The sequence below is a fragment of the Bombus terrestris genome, chromosome 4 (assembly GCF_910591885.1).
Source record: "Bombus terrestris chromosome 4, iyBomTerr1.2, whole genome shotgun sequence".
Taxonomy (NCBI): domain Eukaryota; kingdom Metazoa; phylum Arthropoda; class Insecta; order Hymenoptera; family Apidae; genus Bombus; species Bombus terrestris.
Window position 1 is genome coordinate 475,873 of NC_063272.1, and position 22,883 is coordinate 498,755.

The 22,883-nt window shown below is 38.0% G+C and overlaps 2 protein-coding genes and 1 non-coding gene across 11 annotated transcripts; 2 read left to right on the forward strand and 1 right to left on the reverse strand.

The window, feature by feature from the left end:
- The first annotated feature begins 1,966 nt into the window (after positions 1 to 1,966).
- LOC100650865 (allatotropin receptor) lies at positions 1,967 to 19,469 on the forward strand. 8 transcript variants are annotated; one of them, XM_012318628.2, is made up of 8 exons: positions 1,967 to 2,670; positions 3,891 to 5,202; positions 13,784 to 13,931; positions 14,112 to 14,333; positions 14,717 to 14,876; positions 15,057 to 15,169; positions 16,173 to 16,455; positions 17,031 to 17,230. In XM_012318628.2, the coding sequence occupies exons 2-7, from the start codon at positions 4,747 to 4,749 to the stop codon at positions 16,319 to 16,321; spliced, it is 1,248 nt and encodes a 415-aa protein (XP_012174018.1). In that variant the 5' UTR covers positions 1,967 to 2,670; positions 3,891 to 4,746; the 3' UTR covers positions 16,322 to 16,455; positions 17,031 to 17,230.
- On the forward strand, positions 6,518 to 6,657 carry LOC125385053. Its single transcript, XR_007223995.1, has one exon. It is a non-coding gene; the product is annotated as a U11 spliceosomal RNA (small nuclear RNA).
- On the reverse strand, positions 17,005 to 22,714 carry LOC100650747 (protein CASC3). 2 transcript variants are annotated; one of them, XM_003402441.4, is made up of 8 exons: positions 22,267 to 22,713; positions 21,413 to 21,837; positions 21,053 to 21,337; positions 20,563 to 20,972; positions 20,204 to 20,497; positions 20,047 to 20,079; positions 19,621 to 19,874; positions 17,005 to 19,528 (listed from the first exon to the last, which is right to left on the reverse strand). In XM_003402441.4, the coding sequence occupies exons 1-8, from the start codon at positions 22,363 to 22,365 to the stop codon at positions 18,923 to 18,925; spliced, it is 2,406 nt and encodes an 801-aa protein (XP_003402489.1). In that variant the 5' UTR covers positions 22,366 to 22,713; the 3' UTR covers positions 17,005 to 18,922. The 2 variants fall into 2 exon arrangements, with proteins under 2 accessions (XP_003402489.1, XP_012174093.1); XM_012318703.3 differs by lacking the exon at positions 20,047 to 20,079 and having other exon boundaries at positions 22,267 to 22,714.
- Between the last annotated feature and the right edge of the window lie 169 nt (positions 22,715 to 22,883).

Here is a 22,883-nt window from a genome sequence, read left to right on the forward strand (position 1 = left end):
AATTCTTTCTTCGTACCTAGATTACCGATTAAACATGAAAAAATATTTTGGCCGAGTACATGCATATCTGCAAAACGGAATGTTTTATCGATCGGGTCTAGAATGATTTCATTATTCACGTGTAAAAATAAAAGAATTCTTCGTTCGAGAATAGCCGCTTTTCGCTGTTGATTCCCTTTTTTCCACTGCCACGCAATGTACATATTATTCTTTCAAAAGATGGCGATACAGACGTAAATTTTTCAAGCGCGGTAGAAAATACGGAACAAACGAAAGGACACGAAGCAAATTAGAAAAAAGTACTGAACACCTTGGAAGTATGTAGTTTCAATTTGTCATGCGTAAGCTGGAAACTCGTCGCATATTTATACAAACTGAGTATACGCTGAGCAACGATAGTTTACTTTGATCCTATCGATCATAACGCACACAACTTTTTTGTATGTCACGTGCGTAGAACGATCTAACCGTCATAGTCATTTCTCTAGCATAGTGAAACAACGATCGATCGTTCGTATTTACATACTCTATCTTCAAACGTATAATCGCAATAACGATGGGGCTTTATTTTCAAATAAATCAGACTGTTCGATCGATACTCCTTTCGAGGAAATTAACATTCGCTGAATGTATTTTATCAAAGAGAAGAGTGCCTTTACGTTTCTCGGTTGCTGTGTAAAATTCAACAGAGAAGGAAGAACCAGCACCCTGAAAACATCGTAAGACGAGCAGCCGAGGTAAACTGAAAACCTTTGCTCGTTCTAGTGTTAAACGATATTGACGTTTGCTCGCGATTTATGCGAAATAGTTCATAAGCGCTATAGAGAACACAGCAAATGTTAAAGAATGAAGAATATCTTTTAAATCTTTGAAGTATATTAAAAACGAAGAACACTTGCATATCTTAAACCTCAACAGAGGTAACGAACAGACCTGAATAATGTCGAAAAAGATACGCATAGCTGAATATTTTGTAAGTTTCGCACGAACCATCAATGCCAAGATAAACGTGACAGCAAGATAGGAAAAGGCTGACTCTAAAAGATTTATCGGGTGCAGAAATGATAAATGAGCGTGCGATCAAACGAGTTGACGGACTAACGAGGGATCGTATAGTGCGTACACGGCCGAAACCTTTGCGCCCCTAAATTTTCAATATCATGCAGGAACGCAAACGTTAATCCGAACGGTCAGTGAAAGGAATCCTCCGCTGGAATGTAATACTCTCTCAAGCTACTTTTTATTTTCCAAGGATTTCGAAGGATATTGACACTAAGGACATTTAACTGGCACGGGACGAACTTAGAATTTTCTATTGATCGGAGCACACATAAAGTGCCGCACGAAATACTACGTTAACGCATTAACGTATTTCCTTTATCCGTGTGGCTATCACGAGCAGAGGCTATTTACGATTCAATGACTATATTTGATCGAAGTTTTATTGACTTTTATTTGACGGAGCTTATGCTTCTGCATGAAATACAGTCAAATCATTTCGAAGACTATTTCCGATCAAAGTCGTCGTAAAGTTGTATTTGGCCGTAAAATCAAGATTGCTATTTAATTTTACCTGGTAGAATTTATTGACAAAAATAGATACACACGTAACGCTGCTACAGAGCGGTTAAACAGTAGAAAAAGGATCGAAATACCGAGAAATTCCAGCCCATCCAACGACTATACGTTGTTTGTTCAACGAAAAGAAAATATGAACGTTGCAAACGTTTACCACTTAACGTAACTGGAGGTAGCGATATACGATTGCTCATTTCAGCTATACTTTTACAATTGTCTTTCTTTAATAACAGGCCACTCTGTCTTTTAATAAAAAAAAAAAAAAAAAAAAAAAATTGGCGAAAGAGTAAGAATCACGAGGTATTCATCGGGCTCGACATGGAAAAATTTCAGGACAAAATGTGACATCGACTAGTACTAGCGCACCTACGCGCGCTCGTTAAAACGACGTACATACCTCAGTTTCGCAGAATCCGTCGTCGCGTTCACATCCCTTTCCCGAACTGGGACCTTTTCTAACAAGTCGACGTGACACACATCACGCAACATCTTCGACAAACCCTGTGATACATTCTCTTTATGAAACAGTGGTTTCACATTGTTATTAAAATATAAAACTTCGAACATGCGGTGTTTTACCATTTTATCCAGACAGTTGCAAAATTCCGTGAAAATTAGTCACTCGAATACGTAGAATATTTACTACCAGAAATTTGCATTAAACAACGATGAATAGTAATTTTCGTATGAAAAATAATAGTTCGATAAACGAATGCGGTGTGTAAAAGCAAGTGACTGTGATATGATTTTGAATAAAATTGCGGATATAGCGATGATGACGCGTATGTTTCAATGCCAAGTAATAAGTAAGAAATAGGCGATGGTGAATTAAAAGGAATCATAAAAATTGAATAACAAATATGCGAAGTAAGGTTGCACGCGCTGCATTTAAGACTTTACAGAAAATACTCGGGTCTTGCAAACTTCGTTGAACACCGTGAAATGAATAGTTGGTTGGACTAATACGAGAACAAAGGGAAAATTTTGATGATCGTAGAATATTTTTTCTCTTTTTAGACTTTCGACGAAGCTTGTGCACGATATTAGCTGCGAATTGACCCCTTTAGTTTGGTCCGAGGGCTACAGAGAAAAGTAAGAACAAAGCGACAAAAGCTTTCGTGTACTCGAACATCTCTTGGAATTTGTCCGAAATCAAATCGATTAATCATCTTCGGAAATTTCACTTGCCGCTTTGTCGCACCATAAACAATGCGGAAGTGACGAGCGAAAGAAAGAAACGCGCTGAAGTTTCCATCGAATAAATCGAAATCCTCCACAATTGATGCAAATCCGACAAATTTATGACAATTTATATTTCCGTTGCAGAACATGCTGGAACGAAGTCGGAAACATCGTGTCGAATGCCGTGTTAAAAATATTTCGAACGTCTATCACTTTTCCACAAGCTCACACTACGGTAATATTCGAATCTTGTAGAAAACAAACATATTAATACCGTATATTCTGAGAATTTGAAATTAAAAGAAATCGATGGAAAAGTGAACCGTAATTACTGGATTATAACAAGTGGACAATTCGCATAATTTTTGTCTCGCGAACATCGCGAAATTGATTCTATTAATGCTAAGCCACGAGCCGCATAATAAACGGTGGTAGAATGGTTTTGACACCTTCCTGATTAATTGACATGTTGGTTGTCATTGCCGATTCCGACGCGCCAGAAAAACGTGGTAGAAAAGCCCGTAAGATTAGTAGCATAATCGAGTGGTTCTTTTTTTCTCAAACGTCGTGCTTCTCGGATGGAAATCAGAAATCCAAAAAATTCTTGTCGGAAAGTTTTCACGGCGAACCAACAGAATTTCGAGTTTGTATCGAGAATCTGAAACGCGAATACGATGCTTTTAGCGCTTTTAACCGAAATTTATTAGCGGAGGCTAATGATTTTTCGAGCGGAACGACGATACGATCAATTAATAGAGACCGTAGAATTGCGTTATGATCTCCGTACTATAAACTGCACCATGGTGTCGTAACGCCACAGTAACTTCTACTCAAGTACAATTAAAATTTCGATTAAATTATAGTTTCCGAGCGATGCTTCGTTAAACTTAACAGCAATGTTCATTTTACTTGGGGAGAACACGATCCAGAAGATTTTTTCTATTTAACCGCGGATCGATATCGTCAACCGTTTCGCGAATAGCCACGATAAATCGCTATGTTGATCGAAAATCAACACGATCGATTCGTCGTTCTCTGTATTAACTTTCACGAGAAAAATTCCTTTCGCTACTTCCGAACAATCTCATCGCTATCCTGTAATTAAATTTAATCTCGAATTTTCTCTCTAGAGTTCGGTCAGACGTCGGAAGTAAAACCGAAAAAAGGAGGGAATCCGTGGGACAATACTTTCGTTCGAACGAGATAAAACGTATCCCACCGAGGTACTTCTCGATTTTCCAATTCTCGTGGACACTGCTTTCTTTTTTTCACGAAGGAATAAGGCAAAAACTTACCATGGTATCGACTCGACAGCAAATTTATCGTCTATCCGCAGACTGGAAAATCCGATAGAAGAGGAGAAAAAGGAGAGGATCGAAGCAGGGTGAACTCAAGAATCATCGATTTTCTATTTGTCGAGCCATTAGTCGGAAGAAATTCATTCAGACAATTCGACGTGACGACCAAAACTTTCTTTATTAGTCCTGATTCTCATTTTGGTGCCAAAGAAATTTCTTTCCTACGGTAGAAACAGGGGAAGAAGAACGATCCACTCAGTAATCTATCTACCATTCTACCAAGAATTAAGTGTTCTTGTGGTTTGCGATATTAATTGCATGGAAGCAAGCGTATCAATGATCAATGTTAGCAGTTGATGCTGATAATGAAATTGTGATAAAGAACAAGGGGAGTCGTCTTTAATATCATGGAAATCAGAGATAAGTAAATGTCACTCGGTTACAACAGAGGAAACGAGGCGAATCGAACCGAAGCGATAACTTTTCCGCCGTGTATTTCTCCCTTTTCTTCGTCCCTAAACGCTAAATATTTATTGAAGAAACGTCGAACTTGAGAACGTTCGAAATGGAGACTGAAAGCAGCAGTAATCTGTAAAAAAAGGGAGTTGTTCTTTGAACTTTCCCTAGGAGGGTTCGTGCTTTTCGATATCAATAACGTATAAGGGATCCTTAACAGAGAAAAAGAAAGATGCATCCTCTTGAGTTAGTGATCGTGGGATGGCTGGCATCGGTGATATCCACGTTGGTCGATGCCATCGATTATTTGGACGACTACTCAGCGATGGATTACACCGACGAATCGGACATCGATTACAATGCCACGAATTGTACCAATAGTTATTGTATCTCAAACGAAGAGTACGTGGATCGTATGATAAATTATATATTCCCCAAGTTTTGGGACTGGGTGTTGATCGCGTCGCATAGCGTTGTTTTCGTGGTCGGCCTAGTCGGGAATGCGCTAGTTTGTATCGCAGTTTACAGGAACCATTCTATGAGAACGGTGACAAATTATTTTATTGTCAATTTAGCTGTGGCCGATTTCCTAGTTTTATTGCTTTGTCTTCCGTTCACCGTACTGTGGGACATCACCGAAACCTGGTTTCTAGGTTTGACCTTGTGCAAAGCCGTGCCATATCTCCAGGTATGACAATCACACTTCATTTATTAGATTAACATTTATCTCTCGTACGATTTTAATCGAAAAGGTCACGAAACAAAGCTAAAAAGAGACGCAGCTTTTAAACATCCTAAAATGTTGCATTCACGCTTCTCGATATTTTCTTTCCGGAGAGCATCCAGGGATTAGAGATTTCGTGCACGTTCGTTGGATGCGCAAGCGAACTCTTTTCCCACGTTATCGTTCGTTACCTGCTGGATTCCTACTCGTACCACCGGTTGAACTTTTCTTCGATATTTATTTCGAGAGTGCGGAAGCTTGCAGCGAAGCTACCGTTCGAATTCGAGCCAACAAGAGATCGGGGATGTTCGAGGCAGTAAAGAGCAGCCACCTTAATTGCAAAATTGAACGTAGTTCCGATGCGATTCGATCGACGACATTTCCATCGCATGAAAATTCGCGATCTTCTCTATTCAACGATTCATAGCATCTTCTATTCTCCGAGTTTATACGACGCATAAATTTTTTGAAACTCGCAATGTAATGGATAAAGGCTTTCTCTGCTAAACCAGACGGAGGCCTGAATTTATAATAAATTCATAAGCCGGCCGTGTTATTCTTAATTTCATATTCTAGTCGCTTTCATATTCGTCGGACATGTTTTCTTTTATGCCTAGATACCTGATTGACCCAACATTGAGACACGAAACGCGGCGATGAATTAAAGACGATCACTTTAATTTTCAACGAAGATTAGAGCAATTTTTTTAGTTCCTCTTCAATATTGAATCGTTCGCGTCGTTAGTATATTCGTGTTGGTTCGTCGACGACTTCGGGCTAGTTTCGAATAATAGAACTCGCCTCACGAACACAAATATCTTTATTCAAGTTTTAATTAACTCAATTACAATATCCTTCTTCGCGTGACTAATAACGAACGGTATCAACCCGGTGAAAAGCCGATATCGCATTCGCCCCTAAATTTTCTCGACTCAACGACATGATTGGGAAGCCTTAATCGTAAATCAAATTATGTACTGAAATTATATAATTAACGTCTTATGGAATGTAATTGGAGGTAGATTCTTAAATATCTCGAACAATATCGAGGTCGAAACAATCATATTCCTTCTCGTGCATCCTGCCTTTAATTTTAATCGCAGTTTGCATGTTTGTTACCTAATTATCTGTTTCCAAATTGTGTTTCTTTGGAGGCGACGGGCATCGGTATTTTTAGTTCGTCGACAGTTCGACAGATGGCTCGATGCAAGTAGCGATTCTCGCATTCGGTATATCACTTTAAACGTAACATAAGGCCGGCACAAGTTGTTATAATTTTAAAAAGGGTACTCGCTACTTTAATAGCGCGTCGGTACGGTCAAGTGCCGTGTTGGCGGGGTATGGCCAATCAAGACATACCCAGTACATAATTTTTGTATACGCGAGGCTGTTGGCTGCCAATTTTGCACCGGCGCCTCCATTTGCTCAATTATTAATAATAGTAATAATAAAAATAAAGATTTTCTAATAAAAAATTGTTAGAAAACTTATTTACATCGTTGGTGTAGTAAAGGGATAATATGCAAATCGAAAATTAAAGCGAATGATGATCGATAGTTGTATCGTGCTATACATCACGAACAGATTTAAACGTCACGCGTTGGCTGACGCGCGATCACGTTCCCGCGGCTATAACAAATTTCAGTTTAAGTTTGTACTTGATATTGTTACCGCTGTTGAAGCATAAATGATTAGACAAAAAAGTTGGAAAAAGTCCACAGGCAAAGCTTAAAAAAATTCATTACCGTTTTAAACGCCCGTTCTCTCATCCAATTTTCGAAGAAGAATGACCTGTTCCGGATCGTACCATTTTTCACGCCCGATCCACGATACCGTCCGAAACTTGACATTCGGATGAGACATATTCTGCAGGTTTCGACATTGACCGCAAAAAAATTTATGTAATCGCTAACAAAAGAAATATGCTGCTTGTTGATTGATAGCTAACCGAGGATTCGACTATTACAGTCGACACTCGTAAATTCCATCTGTTATGCAATCCACTTGCCGCTTCGTAATATTCGTCTTATGCAATATGTAATGCAATACACGAAGATGCGACGCTGCTGTACCATTCTTTCTCATTTTCCTCGCGTATCACCACATGTTAGCAGACCAAATAGACACGAATGACCGTATCGTATATCACAAAAGAATGGAAAAAAGAGAATGGCGCGCTTATAATTCAAAATGAGATACAAGCGATTTCGCATCGTGTAGCGTCTGGCAACCGAGCGGAATAAACATCGTGAGGGCGGTGGCCACGTCAGCGGAACAAACGAACTTTCTGATCGCCGTTATTTCGCTCGATAAAACGGAATACGCGAATTACACGGTGGGCAATGAATTTTACGAATCTTCGATTCGTTGCGAAGCAAACGGACACAGAAGTAACATACTCGACTAATCGAACGAGACACTGTTGCATACATCGCGTAGCTCGAAATGAGTTTAGAATAATGATTAATTAATTCTGCAAAAGGTTCGAACGTCTTGCGCGATGGAATTTAATAAAATGAAATAAGCAACAGGAGAAAACGAGTTTAACGCGTTATTGCGATACTACAAAGAGGTGGTAGAGTACAAAGGGCGTATCTCGTATCGGGAGCCAAGACAACGTTACACAAACTTGCTTTATAGCCTATTGTTGGTGTATTGTTTCAGACTTTGGTGTTCGCTATATGGTAAGATACGCGTGAGAACGCGAGGAACGATCCATAGTTGGTCATAATTATCGTCGCTTTTGCAGCAATGTTAACGACGGAGTCACACTCGGGTTTGCTAAACCGAAGCTATGGAGAAGAAAGGTTACCCTGCCGACGTCCCATTAATATTGCATTAATGGCTATGGAAACAGTGATACTCGTGTAACGCGTCTCAAGCAACATATTTGCAAACGATACACCGCACTGTTTCGTCCAAGGGATAATTAACGTAGAATGCACGATTTGGTTCGCAGTTTGCTACGATCGACCTGTGCGGTCAAGAGCACGTGTGATCCTACATTTAATTAAAACTTGATCGGCCAATATTACAACAGGGCTACACATGTATATACCGAAATACAGTTGTGTGGAAATATCGTTCGGCTCGTTTATCATAGTCCCATGCATGTGATATCCACGCCGATGTGCAAACTTGCATCCTGCGTCTGTGCCTTCGTTAGGATGTACCAACATGTTCGCACAACCAAGGCAGCCTCAGCTAGCGACCAAATCGCGTTATCTTACAACGTATTACTGAACACCGTTCCTGCCGCACGATAACTTATTTCTGCATTCGCAACTTGTTCAAGGAATTTAACTCGCTAAGCTGAATTCGTCTCGCTTTCGAAATAATAATCGCTTTTCATCTGTGTTGGATTGGATAACTTTACTTCCGTCGTGAATGTCGGTGGCAACCGGCGTTCGTTGTATCCAGTTCACCGCGTAGAGATTCATCAAGGACCAAGGTAACGTTACTTTTGTGAAAAACAGCCGGGAGAGGTCGTCGCGAGTAAAAACGAGTCGCTAGGCGAGATTCCAGCGTGAAGAAAGAAGAGATAGCCCGACGAATGCCGGAGAGATGGAAAAAGCGGGTGAAGCACGTGCCGAGTCGCAAGCACAGCAACGTCTCTACGTGTACATGAATACTTTTTACCGGAAGTAAACGCGAAAAGCAAAGAGACCGAGCGTAACGTAGCTAGCTATAACGAGAATACCGGGTCTCGCCGAGCCGTCGCTCTGCGAATGCGTGTTTATCGTCACGCTGTTTATACGTTGCATAATTTCTTCGGCTATGGATAGCAGCCAAGAACTTTTTTCGAAGAAACTAAGACACGCTTAAAGCGGATATTTCTCGACAATACGTCCGTTTAAACGAAATATTCAACCCTGTGGGATATTCGAGCCGATACTCCATACAACAGCCTTCTAATTACTTACGCACTGTATCCGATGACAAAGACACCAGCTTGAAACCGGTGCTGTGGAATTAATCGTTTGTATAATCGTACCTCGCTGCTCCCTTTAATCCAGATTAAAATAAAGATTTCCTCCGTGGAAGTAAGTAGCAAACAGCAGAACGACTGCAATGGGCTTGTAATATTGGTCAACCCTCTTCGAACGAGAATTAAACCCCTCTTGTGTTACGAGCGCATTTCCTCGATAACGTAAAGTCTCCGTTGTTCTGTATTCCCCGACTTGTTACCAGGTTCTATCGTATCCAAGATATAAATCTATATTGTACAATTGCCGAAAGCCGACTTAAGTTGTATATTTTTTTCTTTTATCCAAGAGAAACATATTACCGTACCAAGTGGCAATTTCCTATAGCAGTGGCAATTTGTCAGGAGATTCGTATATTTGCATTTCAGATAAGATCGCGGCTGGCTTGTGCAGAATGTTTAACGATTCCTGGCTTCTGACTATACATACACAAGAACATAGCTGTTATACATAACGTAGATGTTAGCGATTTTCGAAAAGGAACGATTACATTCGCCAAAACGAAGGAATAAGTAACGAGCGTCGCTTCGCTTTTTTCAACGTTTGAAATTCCGCGGTGGTTCCACGGGGAAAAGAAGCTCTGCTCGTTTGGAATATTATCACGTACACCGACGTTACGGAATAGGATTACAACAAAGAAAAGAAAAATTTTGTGAGTTGTCACGTTACATAGAGAAACCGTAATGCTGAATATCTACTTTCAGAATGGTTGCGAGCAGTAGCAAACGATATAATTCCCCGTTGCGACGATTAACTTTATCTATCGCGAGATTTAAATTCTTGCCAATGCCGTAAGACATGGAAGTTACAGTTATGTACAGTGCCCGACGTGTTTTCGTCGTATAGTTTAAGAAATCTTTGAAATACTCCGGACATATGGAGTCTCCATATCTTTCTGAAAGTGAAGGAAGTCAAAGCGAAGTAGGTCTGGTCATGGACGGACCGTTGAATCGTAATCGCGCACGCAACTCTTGCTTTACGACAAACCAACGTTGGGACGAAGTTAAAAGTTCACGAGACGGATGCATGTGTTCCCAAGATATCTTATTTTTTTTAACGTAGCGAAACGTTACCTGGCGTGACACGAAGTGAATTTCCCGTGGGTTTTTCGATACACCCGGCGAACGCAATACAAAGTAATCCTAAGGGACGCTCAAAAATATGTATCGGCATCGGCACCTCATTGATTATTTAACCCTGAAGAGATGTAAGGATACATATTGCCGCTAGGTCCGTGCGTCATTTGGGAGTTCGAAACTCGAAAGACACGAAGAAGCTAATGATACAAAGTTTGCGTGCCTTCGGGGTCGTTACGGCGACCAAGGGACTGTTCGTAGCAGACGAGTCATATGAGTCAGGTGATATTTCACTAGGGAACAGCTCTTTCTCGTGACCGAATCGATAACGTGAATTTTTTAGAACGTTACCCTAATATCTCCCTTTGTGATGCTTTGGCTCGAGGTTTCCACCAATAAAACTATAATTCCTCTAATTAACAGCGCAAAACAGGATAACAAACTGAGTGTAAAACGAGGAAAAGGTCAAAGATTCTTCGCGTGTGTACCATTGATTGTACTCGTCGACCTTCCCAAAAAGTCAAGCATATACATATATAAAGAAACAAATCAGAATAATAAAATTCTTCGATAAAAACGTATTCTCGTTGATGTACACAGTTTGGTTAGAAAGTGGCACGAAAATGACACGATGCGTGTCACTAGTTGATGATCAAAAAAAAAAGGAAAGGACGAAGATACTCTCTCGTTTGGAAAAGCGATTTCAACGTTGATCCGCCAGTTATCATCGTCAGGCTGGCACTCGTTAATCGAGGCAGCTGGTGTTGGTTCAATCGCTCTGGTGACCGAAGGGCAAAGCCCCAAGTGGTATTGTCGTGATATCGGTAGCACGTTAGGCACGCACTGGCGTGACGAATGCAGTTGTGAGTGTGACCGGTAGATAGCCGAGATTTAATTAAAACGCGCTCTACGGTCGCCTACGGTGACAAACAATTGTGAAATCGTCTCGCATTAGGTGGGGGTTGAAAAAACAATGGGTTCTGTTCAGGCTGACGAGCAACCTATCCGTTAGGGGATCCGCTTCAGGATCAAGAGGAATTATTCGACTCACGTTTGTATATATCCTTTCCGTCAACATCTCACGTCTTTCTTTTCCTTCCACGTTTATCTAACTTTTTCCATGTGATACTTTTACGGATCGATTAGAGAACTCTGTCTTGTTTAACTACTTATACCGTGAAATCCACCTTAATTACTTTTATGTACGCTTCAAAATTTCCTACCTAAACGCGACGAATAAATTGAGATATCTCGCTTGGCGCAGGCCTCTCTGTTAATTGCGTGGAAACCATGCCGGATAGAATAACGACAAGTGAATGCGTCCGGAACAATTTGCTCTGCGTGTTAAACGTAACCGCTCTTTGCTTCTGCTGTTCTAATGCCGATCGATTTACCCTATAGCTCGAATATCTCCTTGTAGGGATCCTTGACCGACTCTAATTATTACAACTGCAGTAAGGAACGATCGATCTTGTACCCAATATAAATATCCACGCAATTTAATCGTATTTCTGAAAGAAAGCCTATCTTTAATCTCCATTTGCGTATCACAAAGTAACGAGTTCTCCCCGAATTGCAAACGACAAAAATTACGTACAACTATTTCAACTATTCTACGAGTATCGTATATCACAGGGAAAACGGATAGTCACTTGGGACGAGTAGGATTTGTGTCTTTCGTCGGAAACAGCTTCAATTTCAAATGTCCGCTACCGACGACAAAACGGAATTTCCTTTATCACATTGTTATAAATATAGGAGAAAGACGAGCTTGAACTAATATCGATAATTGAGGTTGTCTGATAAATAATTCTCCAAGAAATCGGTCGCCGCACCTAGAAACCGAATCAAGGGTATTCGCTGCTTTTCTTTCCAAGAAACAAATGAAAGAAATGACAAATTACTCGTGCTGAGATAGCTACGATTCCCCTTGGTAATTCCGCTATATCAAAGCCGTATTTCCAAGTCGCGGCTAACGATGTTCGGGATTTTTCAATTGCTTAATCTTCTCCTATCTCCATTGAAATTAAAGTATCCCCGGAGCTCGGAGCATCGTTATCTTCGACTAAGATTCTAAGTTCTCCGATTTATCTTCCATTCGCGCGCATAGATTTCATGATAAAAATGAAACGACTACATTTACATAGGAACTCTTCGTTAAACGGATAGAACGTGGAAAGTACGTATCAATGTAAAAATAAGTAACACCTGTACGTTTCTTCTCGATCTTCGCAGGAGAAATTTAGTCGGATTAGACGCAACCGTCACAGTATGACATGATGAAATCGTAAATTGCTACTTGCCACAGAAAAGGGATGAAAAGTTACGACCACACTGCGACAGTACGAAAGCTATGACGGAGCAGAGCGGGCGGTGGCCTAATCAGTAAAAGGCTAATATCTCGAAAAGTAGGAACCTGTCGAGAGCACCTGAAGCTAGAAGGTTGAACCTGCTACTGACCAATTCGACGATCAGTTCGAATATACCCGACGTTCGTGTTTGTTGCCGCGCAGGAGCTTCGTAACTAGCCCTTTGACGATAATTCGGAAATTCAATCGACAGCAAGCACTTGCAGTCGGACCTCTAAACGCATTAGCATAACGTATGAAAAGACGTCACACGGGAAATGCCCGGTAAACAGAACATGAATGTGCATATGTCGTTTCTCGGAAAACGTCGGAAAGAGTTTCACGGCTGAAATGCTTTATTTTAAATGCGATTTGCTTAACGATTTGTTTGTTTTTAATCAGTGCCGACTTTCGCTCAATTCTTCACTTGGTTTCGTCAAATGTATCAAACGCGCTACCAATGGTATTTGCGAAAAGAAATTTAGGTCGAACTGACCGGCGCGATTCGTTTTATTAATTCTACGAGTTGTTCGTGAACAAAAAGAAAAGCAATTCGAAGCTGAGCTACGAAGCCAATAAATTTTCTGGCAGGAAAAAGTTCGGGCGCACCAACGGAACCAGCAGTTTTATCATTTTCCGAGAAGCAAAACTCCTACCAAGTCCTCGGTCATATTTTCTAACCGTTCGTTTTATATTCATAACGCGTCTCTCTGTACTAGACCGACTACGAACAGACCATGTTACCGGTTAAAAAGCTAAAGTGTAAGATATGTCAATATCTATAATAACATGATCTATTATGATTCTATAACATGAACGAGTATTTATATTCGTATTCACGTGGATATCAAAAAATGTCAACTACCTGTAAATAATTCTAACTTTATCATCATCGATCTCCGATGCAACACGTCAGTTCTATAGCGAACGGAAGTTATGGAAATTTCACGAATGAACAAATTAAAATTCATAATGAACACGTAATGGTTAATTTCTTTGTTCTAAATAACGCTGGATGATACTCGAAAGAGCAAGGAATGAACTCTTGAGCTCTTGTTTTTACAGCATTTATCTCTACCGATGATCACATAAATATTTGAAAAATAAACTTGCTTCTGCTTGGTTTTTGTTGCAGACAGTGTCCGTGACCGTGAGCATATTGACCCTAACTTTCATATCGATAGATCGATGGTACGCTATATGCTTTCCCCTGAGATTTAAGTCCACCACTGGACGAGCAAAAAGTGCGATCATCGGAATTTGGGCGGCAGCCCTTCTATTTGGTAGTTAAATATTAATTTAATATTTTTTCTCAAATAGCGATTCAACGAAACAAGCATATAATTCATGTTTAGAGTACGCTTTTATGGAATAGTTTATTCGAAAATTAAGGCATTCGACATATTTTTAGTTACTGACAAACTATGAGAAAAACCATGCATCAACACTCAACGTTTGTACAGATATTCCAGATCTCGTGGTGTTGCATACCGTCCCACCTACGCACATCAAAATAAAGACCGTTTTATTCACGCAATGCGACATATCCTGGAGTCAAAGGAGCCAGGTCGCCTTTACTATCGTCAAACTAATTTTCCTTTATACCGGACCTTTGATCTTCATGAGCGTGGCCTATTGGCAGATCGTAAAAGTCCTTTGGAGGAGCAACATTCCAGGACATAATTGTAAGCAAACGATCAATCTACGTTTCCTTTGTATTTTTTATTCTACAAAGAAAATTATACGTGATCTATGACCGCGCGTTTATACGCGTAACGAAGCTATTATAAAATATTTCTAGAACATGCTCGTACGGGTCATTGTACGTTTTTCTTCGCGGATATTCGTATCATCGCGATCTTTTCTTATCGACAGTATCATTAGTATTCAACGTTCGAAATTCCAAACTGCGAATAACTACGAATATATTTAACGCGACATTTAATCTTTTCGTGGACGTTCATTTTACGGTTAAACGTTTAAGCTGTGTCCGATCAGTAATATCACGGTCGTAGCAAGTACTAGCCGATAATTCTACGACATAAGTAATAATACCAAGCATTTGCAGTACCGTCACGAGCATCCCAGATGAGCCAGATTCCATCGACCGGTGGCGGAAATCCGGAAGTGCAGCTGAGATCTCGACGAAAGGCGGCAAAAATGTTAGTCACAGTGGTCATCACGTTTGCGATTTGCTATTTCCCTGTGCACTTACTCTCCGTTTTAAGGTATCTTCCACTAATCGATATGTTACACAAATTCGATTTACCTTAATATCCCACATAACGTAATGTAACAAACAAAAACGCTCGAATACTTCGGTTACGGACGAACGCGTGTATTACGACAGTTGGGAAACGACATTATTGTTCAAAGCAAATTGATGTCCGTATTATTTAACGTTTCAGGTATACCACCACATTACCATCCAATAAATGGATAAACGCCATCAGCTTAATCGCGCATGGCCTATGCTATTTCAATAGCGCGGTTAATCCTCTGATCTACAACTTCATGAGCGGTAAACGACTTTTGACTTTCATTAATTTTAAACAAACAATAGTTTATCGATCGTGTTTCAATTGCGCGTGTCAGATAATTCTATTGGATAAGATCGCTTTTTCGCGATTTGGTCGACGAACAGAATATAATGCTTTTGAATTTTATCGCCGTATACTGTCAGGTAACTTTCTATGGATTTTATGGATTGCACGGTGCTGTACCTCTTTGATCAAGAAATAATTGACAAGCTCGATACGATCGATTTACTACAAACGATCTGATACGTAATGCTGATACATAAAGATCCATGTCACGCTACTTCTCGCGTTCATGGAATAAGGTGATTCGTTCCTATGTGTAAATAGAATATTTAAGATAATTGACTTTTGATAAAATTCTTCCTTTGCTCCCTCCTCTTCTGCTGTCTCTTGCTTGCTTCTCTTTTCACCCTTCTAATGATTCTGAAGTGATTTCTAGATATATGTACTAGACTATGTATAGATTCAAAATGAATCACCCTATTCATTACGAAATCTATCTTCTTAATTCATTACGAAATTCAAAACTTATCGGACAGCTCTCCTCACGGCTGTTATTAACATGCACCTCCCCAGATATTTCTCAGATCTCATTTACTTAAAGAACTTGGTAATTAAATGAAGCGATGTTTCACTGTTTAACTGATAACGACTTTGGTGTTTCTAACTTTCAGTTTGCATTTTAAAATGTACAAGAGTTGGAAAAGAACAATGGCACGATTCTTTTACAGAGTTGATCGTTATATTATGCCATTTGATTCGACAAAGTTTTGCTGTAATTTCTTTTAAAAATATTTGTTGAGCAGTAAAGATGTACATATCGTTTAAATACGTTTCCAAATTTCGAAAGATACTTCAGTTCGTAAGAAAAAGACTACACATAGCTGTATTTCCACTTTAATAATTCCGACTCGTAATGAAACCGGAAATAGAAACGATGGCAACGGTGAAAGCAAAAGGAGATATTCAGCGTGTGGTTTGCAGGTAAGTTCCGGCAGGAGTTTGGTCGTACATTCCGAGAATGCACGCCTTTGAACCCCACGAACGATCGCAGGCCAAACCAGCAACCCAGCTACGCTTACATGGCAAACGAATGTCGATCTGCATCGCAAAGTCGTCGAGAACAATTCTGACATACGGAAATACGAGTCTCTTGGGTGAAAAAAGTCCCTAATACAATCTTGGAAGGAACTCAGACCGAAAACGAATCTGTCCAGGATCGATGTAGTTTTGGGTTTTGTCCTCCGCAATCTCAATTACGCTTAGGGTGAGCTGTATTATATTCCACGGTTATTGGCCACTTTACAAAACCAATTTCTCTTTTACCGATAATCTTTATTAACCTTTTCGTTTTAATTTAACCACTTCGCTGTACACATAACCGACGACACAAGAGAAGTAAACTTTAAAATCTAATTTCGAGAATCGGAATTTTTCATTACAAATAAACAATCGATCGATAATTACTTAATTATTATTAAGATGCAAACGTAGAAGGCGTTTTGATAGATGATTTTACCCTTTTTTCTGAGAATTTTATTTGCATATCTGAGACTTAAATGATCTATTAGGAATTAAAAAGTACGCTTAAAATAAAGGTCGATAACGAAATATCATATAGCTTACCCTTTTCGTTAAAGTTATAATGAAGATTGAAGTCAAACGACAATAACGATGTTAATCTTAATTATAGTATTATACCTCGATTTAAGGTTTACAATGGTTCATTCTTTGAAAGTAATACAAACTTAAAACAACGCAAATTATCTAATTTGTATATAATGTACCTGTAAAATATTACAGAAAGTATTCGAAATAATTAATCAAGAACTTTTATTACAGGAAAATTTCGGAAGGCGTTTAGGCGTACATTTCGCTGTGCTCGAGAGAATGGTTCTCGAATACAGCGTGGATATCTTGCGAGCACATCTAATTTCCCTCGAATAAAATCTCGGACCACGACGATACGAACGACGTTTAAGAATAACAATAATCTTCAACGAAATACCGAAATTATACCTCTTAGCGCTATAACCACTATTCAGCAGAATGAAAAACACGATTGATCGGATGCATATACACCAATAATATGACTTATCAGACGCGCAGTAAGATTCACAAGTAATTTATTTACATGTAATTTGAATTTTAATACTAATGTAGAATATAAAATGTTACATAAATATAACAAAAACGCTATGTTCCACTCGGTAGTATTTTAAATAATAAAAAATACTTGTTAAAACGATTATATTTAGTTCCCAAATTCATAAAAATTGGTAGACACTATACGTTCCATTGAAAAATGGAATCATCTGATATAACAAAACATTGAATATTATTGAATTAATATGTAAAATGTACTTACAATATTAAAAATTACCACATAGAAGCTCGATGTTTATTCTCGCAGAGCGTAAACTATAACATAGGCACATATGAATTTGTAAATCATTCTTCGTAATAGAATGATTGTATTTAGAACTATTATATTGTATGTAATCTTCAGACGATACGTAAAGTTCGCTGACAAAATTGTACGTAAAAACTTTAATAGGATATAAATAATATATATTATCGCTATGTCATAAATATATGATGTAAATCTTATATTCTGTACATTTCTACTAGCACTTCATATAATCTTGACCGAATTTATCTTCAGTCCACGAAAATTACATTTTTACCGCATATGAGAATCATTTAACTGAAAGATCAATCCCACTGTTTGTATGATATCAACACTGTTAATGAAAATTTTATACAAGTTAAAATTAATTGATAGGATCCGTACAATTAAAGTTTATGCAAAACTTAATAAGTTAAAAAGAGGAAAATAAATTTAGTCATTTATGGAAAAACTTCTTATCAATATATTATCTTTCCATTCCACCTTGCCAGTAACAAAGCATATCTTCATAAGCGTATTTAAAAAAAAAAGAATAATCGCGGTTTGGACTTCTCGTAGCTATTACGAAAAGCCGATTAACATTTATTAATGACAAGTTTAATAGTTAGTATTACTTTTGACTTAACTAGACTTTAAGATATAGTAAATTATGTAACGATTATTTCTTCACGATGCAGATTAAAGATTTCTTTTGTTCTAGTGTAATATAAGTAAAATTAAAGCATTAAGTAGTGGTTCTTTATCTAATAAATGTACTTCATTCATCCACCGTTTACTTGAATCGCAGTACAAATTTGTTTATACACGAAAAACAATATATACTGAGGTTACTGACCTGATTATATCCTATTTACAATAGCCGTTGGTATTAAAAAGATATATCGATTTATTAGTCATTTTACCAGCCGATGCTGCATGCGTTAATACTCGATATACAATAATATGTTTAACACTAGTTGCCTCTAATAATAATTAATTATTAGTAGACTTCGTATATGAAAGGAGTTTAACAATATAGAAGGATGACGTTTAATGACAGCAATAGATCGATGGAATTCGTAGTGAAACATTGATACAAATGTTATCCACGAAATATACAACAATATGCTGAAATTAGATACTCATTCAAAATATATTTTAGACACGCACACATCCAATTCCTAAAGTATCTCACAAATAATTTGTGAAGATCATTTTTCTATACAGATTGCATGGTAACGTCAATAAAATTACACAGTATCTTTATGATATATATGTACTCATACTCACGAAATGTCACAATTATGTCTTTCGCAAGGAACGTTACACGCTGTACGATGTTTTTTCAAGCTGCTGCTTCTTCAACAACTGTACTTTCAGTCGTTGTATTTTCTACTTTCTTTGAATCATTTTCAGCCTTTTCAATGACTGGTGCTATAGCTTTAAGCGAAATAATATTTTCCTCCTTCGTAATGACTTTTGATGAATTATTAGCACTTATATCGTCTAATTGATCGGTAGTAGTATCTCCCAAATTCACTGGTGTTTCGATATCAAGAATTTTAATATCTTTTTCGGTATTCTCAACCACAAGATTCGCTATTGCACTCGAACCGTCGATTTTCTCTGTTTCTTGAGTTTCTGTTTGTTCAATTTCTATATTATCGAACTGTTCTGGCACAGTCTTCTGATCACTTTCTATTGAGTTAATTTTAACTTCTTGTTCAGTCTGTTGTGTATTACCAAGTTGATTTGTTTGTTGTGGCTGTGTGGGTTTGCCTCTTCCTCGACTGGTCTGATGTTGATTCTCTGGTGGTGGAAGAATTGGAATAGCTGCTTTTGGTCGTCTCATTGGAGCTGATTGTTGTTGTTGTTGCTGCTGCTGCGCTGGACTATAGTAAGTACAACCTTGTGGTTGAAACAATTCTTGTGGAGGTGGAGGACGTTGTGGCTATAAAATATCAAATAAAAATATATGTGACAATTCTTAAATAATATAACTTAAAAAAAAAGAATAAAAGATTTTGTAGTAGAAAAATGTACCTGTACTGGTGGACTATATCCTTGATAACCTTGGAAATTTGGTTGAAATGCTGGTCCATTTGGACCAGGAACGTAATTAATTATACTAGGTGGAGCAGTTTGTGGAGAAATAAACTGAGGTGGCGGTACTAAAAATGGTGGAGCATAACTGGCAGGTTGACCATTAGGTGGTATAGGAATTACAGGCTGACCAGTCATAGGTGCAGTTGCAGTAGCAACAGGTGTGGTTTGCTCAAAATGTCCTTGTGGATATCCTATAAAATTGAAATATATGCTATGAGCATTCGTTTAAGTGCGCAAATATAATAAAAAATAACATACAAATATGCAGACATAAACAATTATGTTTACTTAACAAAAAAAAAAAAAAAAAAAAAAAAACAAATAAATAAAAAATTATACACACATAGTAACCTACATTCTTACCTTGTGAATCTAAAACACCTCTTGAATTTCCAGCTAAATACATATACATACAAGTTAAATATTAATACAGGATATTTGATGTACCATATCTATATTGTTCACTCACCAACATATTTTATAGATAATAACGTTTCTGAGTGCATTTGTATCTTATTACCTTGAGGAGGAAAATATCCATGTTGACCATGCTGACCATGTTGATTGTGTTGATTGTGTTGATTGTGTTGTCCATGTTGCCCATGTTGTGGTGGATAATTTTGTGGTCCTGGATTATCCGAAACAGTAGATCGCTGTCGCAAACTTGAATAACGTTTTGGCCTATTAGCAGAACCATCTTGCTGCTGAATCGATTGTTGTTGTTGTTGTTGTTGCTGCTGTGGTTGTTGTTGCTGCATTCTTGGAGGTACTGTTCCTGATCTCTGCTGATTTGAGGACTGTCCATAGAAGCTTTCTAAAAGAACATCAAGAAACAAATTAGTATGAAGATGCAATATTATACATGATTCAAACACTCACTATTATGTCTTCCACTTTGATGATATTGAGTACCATCAGTAACGCTAACGTGTTTCATGTCATGAGTAATTTGTTGCTCGTCGTCATTCTGTATATTATTTCTCTTATTCTCAGTGATAGTCAATCCAATTCCGCGTCCCTTTGGTTTGATTTCAACTGTTCTATTGGTGACCATATTGTTATTAGCATTTGTTCTGAATCCTCGTCCACGAGTTCTACTCGCTGCCAAGCTTACAGACTCTTGAACGTTCCTCTTGTTATTATCTTTTGAAGATATCTTTGTATTAATCAATTTATCTGCATCACCACCAGCTCCATTATTTCCATTACTGCTCTGAATGTGAGACGAATGTTTAGTATCCTTTTTCCAGGCTGGATTTGTAGGTTCATTAGGAGCCTTATTTTCATTCCTGTATATCAAGATATTGAAATAAATTTTATTAAATATATCTAAGTAAAAGAATCTAATGGTTTAAAAAATATTACATACGTATGAGTATTAGACGTATTGCTAGATTTTGATTTCAGACTATCACCTTGAGCTTGTAAAGGTGGAAAATTTTGTACTTTATTCTGTGACTTATTCTTACTACTGTACCAAGCTGATGAAATTACTGGTTCTTCTACATGTGTGGAAGCATTCTTATTTGTTCCTAGAGCAGGAAAATCTTCTCCACTTCTATTAAACTTTCTATTCTTATTTGAAACATTGCTTCCAGGCTTTCCATATGCATCTTCATCTTCCCAATTACGCGTATATTTGTTAGGACCACGGCTAAAAAATATAAAGCACATGATATGGAATGTTACAAACACTCTAATATTTTCAGAGATGTTACCCATATCTTACCCATATCTTCTTCTTCTTCTAGCTCTAGGTGGACCTTCTTCATTTCTTATATCATAGCCATAAACAGCTATTAATTCTTCATGGCTCTTTGGTGCCTGTTCTTCATCATTATATCGATCATGATCCCATCTATCTTCTTTATCTTTCCATACTTTTTTTTCTTTGGTTTCTCTCTCATTTTGTGACTCAACTGCACTATCTGTTACTTCATCAATGGTTCTATCATCATGTTCATAAAATGTTCCCCTTTTAGGGATATATTGTGGATTACGTCTGTCTTCGTCATCATCCAGCTTTTTCTGCGGTTTTTCTTCTTCTTGCCCATCCCCACTTTCTCGCAATGCACCATCTTGAGATTCAGCATCAGAATCAGAAGGATAGATATCACATTCTGAATCCTGATGACCATCAGTTTGCTCGCTGCTCTATAGAAAAAGTTTATAAAGAAACTACGGGAAAATAAAAATGGGATTATAATAAATTAGGTAACGTCAATGTTAAAAAATTGTTATTAGAAGTTTCTCAGATATTATGAAAGTACATTTTATTTTGGTAATACAAAATAATTTTATTTGGATTCTAATATGCACCGAAATTGAGAAATTCGCCGCAAAACCACTTGCCGGTACATCGAACACAAAGGAAAGTCTCCCTAGTTACGATTATATTCAAAAGTATTACAGCAGTCTACTTAATCCACTTAATCGGGTCTTCCACCGAACTTTCAATCCAGTTCAATAAAAAGCAAAAAAATTCGATAAACGGCAGGAGCTCAGAAATCGTGAAAGGATGGTAAAACTATTTGTTTAAAATCTTCGAAATGTTTAATCGAAAACACCTTTGTAGCAGCTAACCTGGGTTTCTTTCGTTGCGTTTAATTCTTCACAAGAGTCCGAGAGGTCATCAGAACCACAAGACTGATCAGATTTTCGTCGTCGTCTTGTATCCGACATGTTATTTCAGTTGGAAGTACACGTTTTCGAATTATCACAGGTTTTCGTCTATAAAATGCGAATAAATGATCAACGCCAAATGACTTTTAAGGTCGAACTAGTTTATGGCTCTTTCTACTTCGATCAGTTTCCGATCTCGATTCTCGGTCATGAATCACAGGTTAAACGTATCAGTATTGAGAAGGGACACCAAACTCTTGAAATTTTAACAATAGAAACGATTTCGTCGAATCGTCAGATTACTCAGTAGCAATGGCGGTTCTATAAACTTTCGAACAAGAGATCCCTTCTCCTGGTCTGTGCCAAATCGCTAGTAATTTGAATAAGAAGTATTTTACTAGACCCACTTGTATGGCTTCGGAGTTTCTCTGTTTCTCTCTCTCTCTCTCTCTCTCTTTCTAAATTAATTAATCTGTTGAAAAAGAAATTATCCAATTTACATATAGAATCCATAAAATAGAATTTAATTGATTGCCGCGGGAATTCGAATTTTTATGCGTTGTAAACGCCATCTGCAA

Coding starts and splice junctions, on each gene's coding strand:
- LOC100650865 (XM_048404766.1), top strand. CDS start 4,747: ATGCATCCTCTTGAGTTAGTGATCGTGGGATGGCTGGCATCGGTGATA. Junction 14,334..14,716: donor CAACATTCCAGGACATAATT/GTAAGCAAACGA, acceptor AAGCATTTGCAG/TACCGTCACGAGCATCCCAG. Junction 15,170..17,030: donor GATCTACAACTTCATGAGCG/GTAAACGACTTT, acceptor CTTTTATTACAG/GAAAATTTCGGAAGGCGTTT.
- LOC100650747 (XM_003402441.4), bottom strand. CDS start 22,365: ATGTCGGATACAAGACGACGACGAAAATCTGATCAGTCTTGTGGTTCT. Junction 20,973..21,052: donor AATACGTCTAATACTCATAC/GTATGTAATATT, acceptor CTTGATATACAG/GAATGAAAATAAGGCTCCTA. Junction 20,080..20,203: donor TGGATATTTTCCTCCTCAAG/GTAATAAGATAC, acceptor ATATGTATTTAG/CTGGAAATTCAAGAGGTGTT.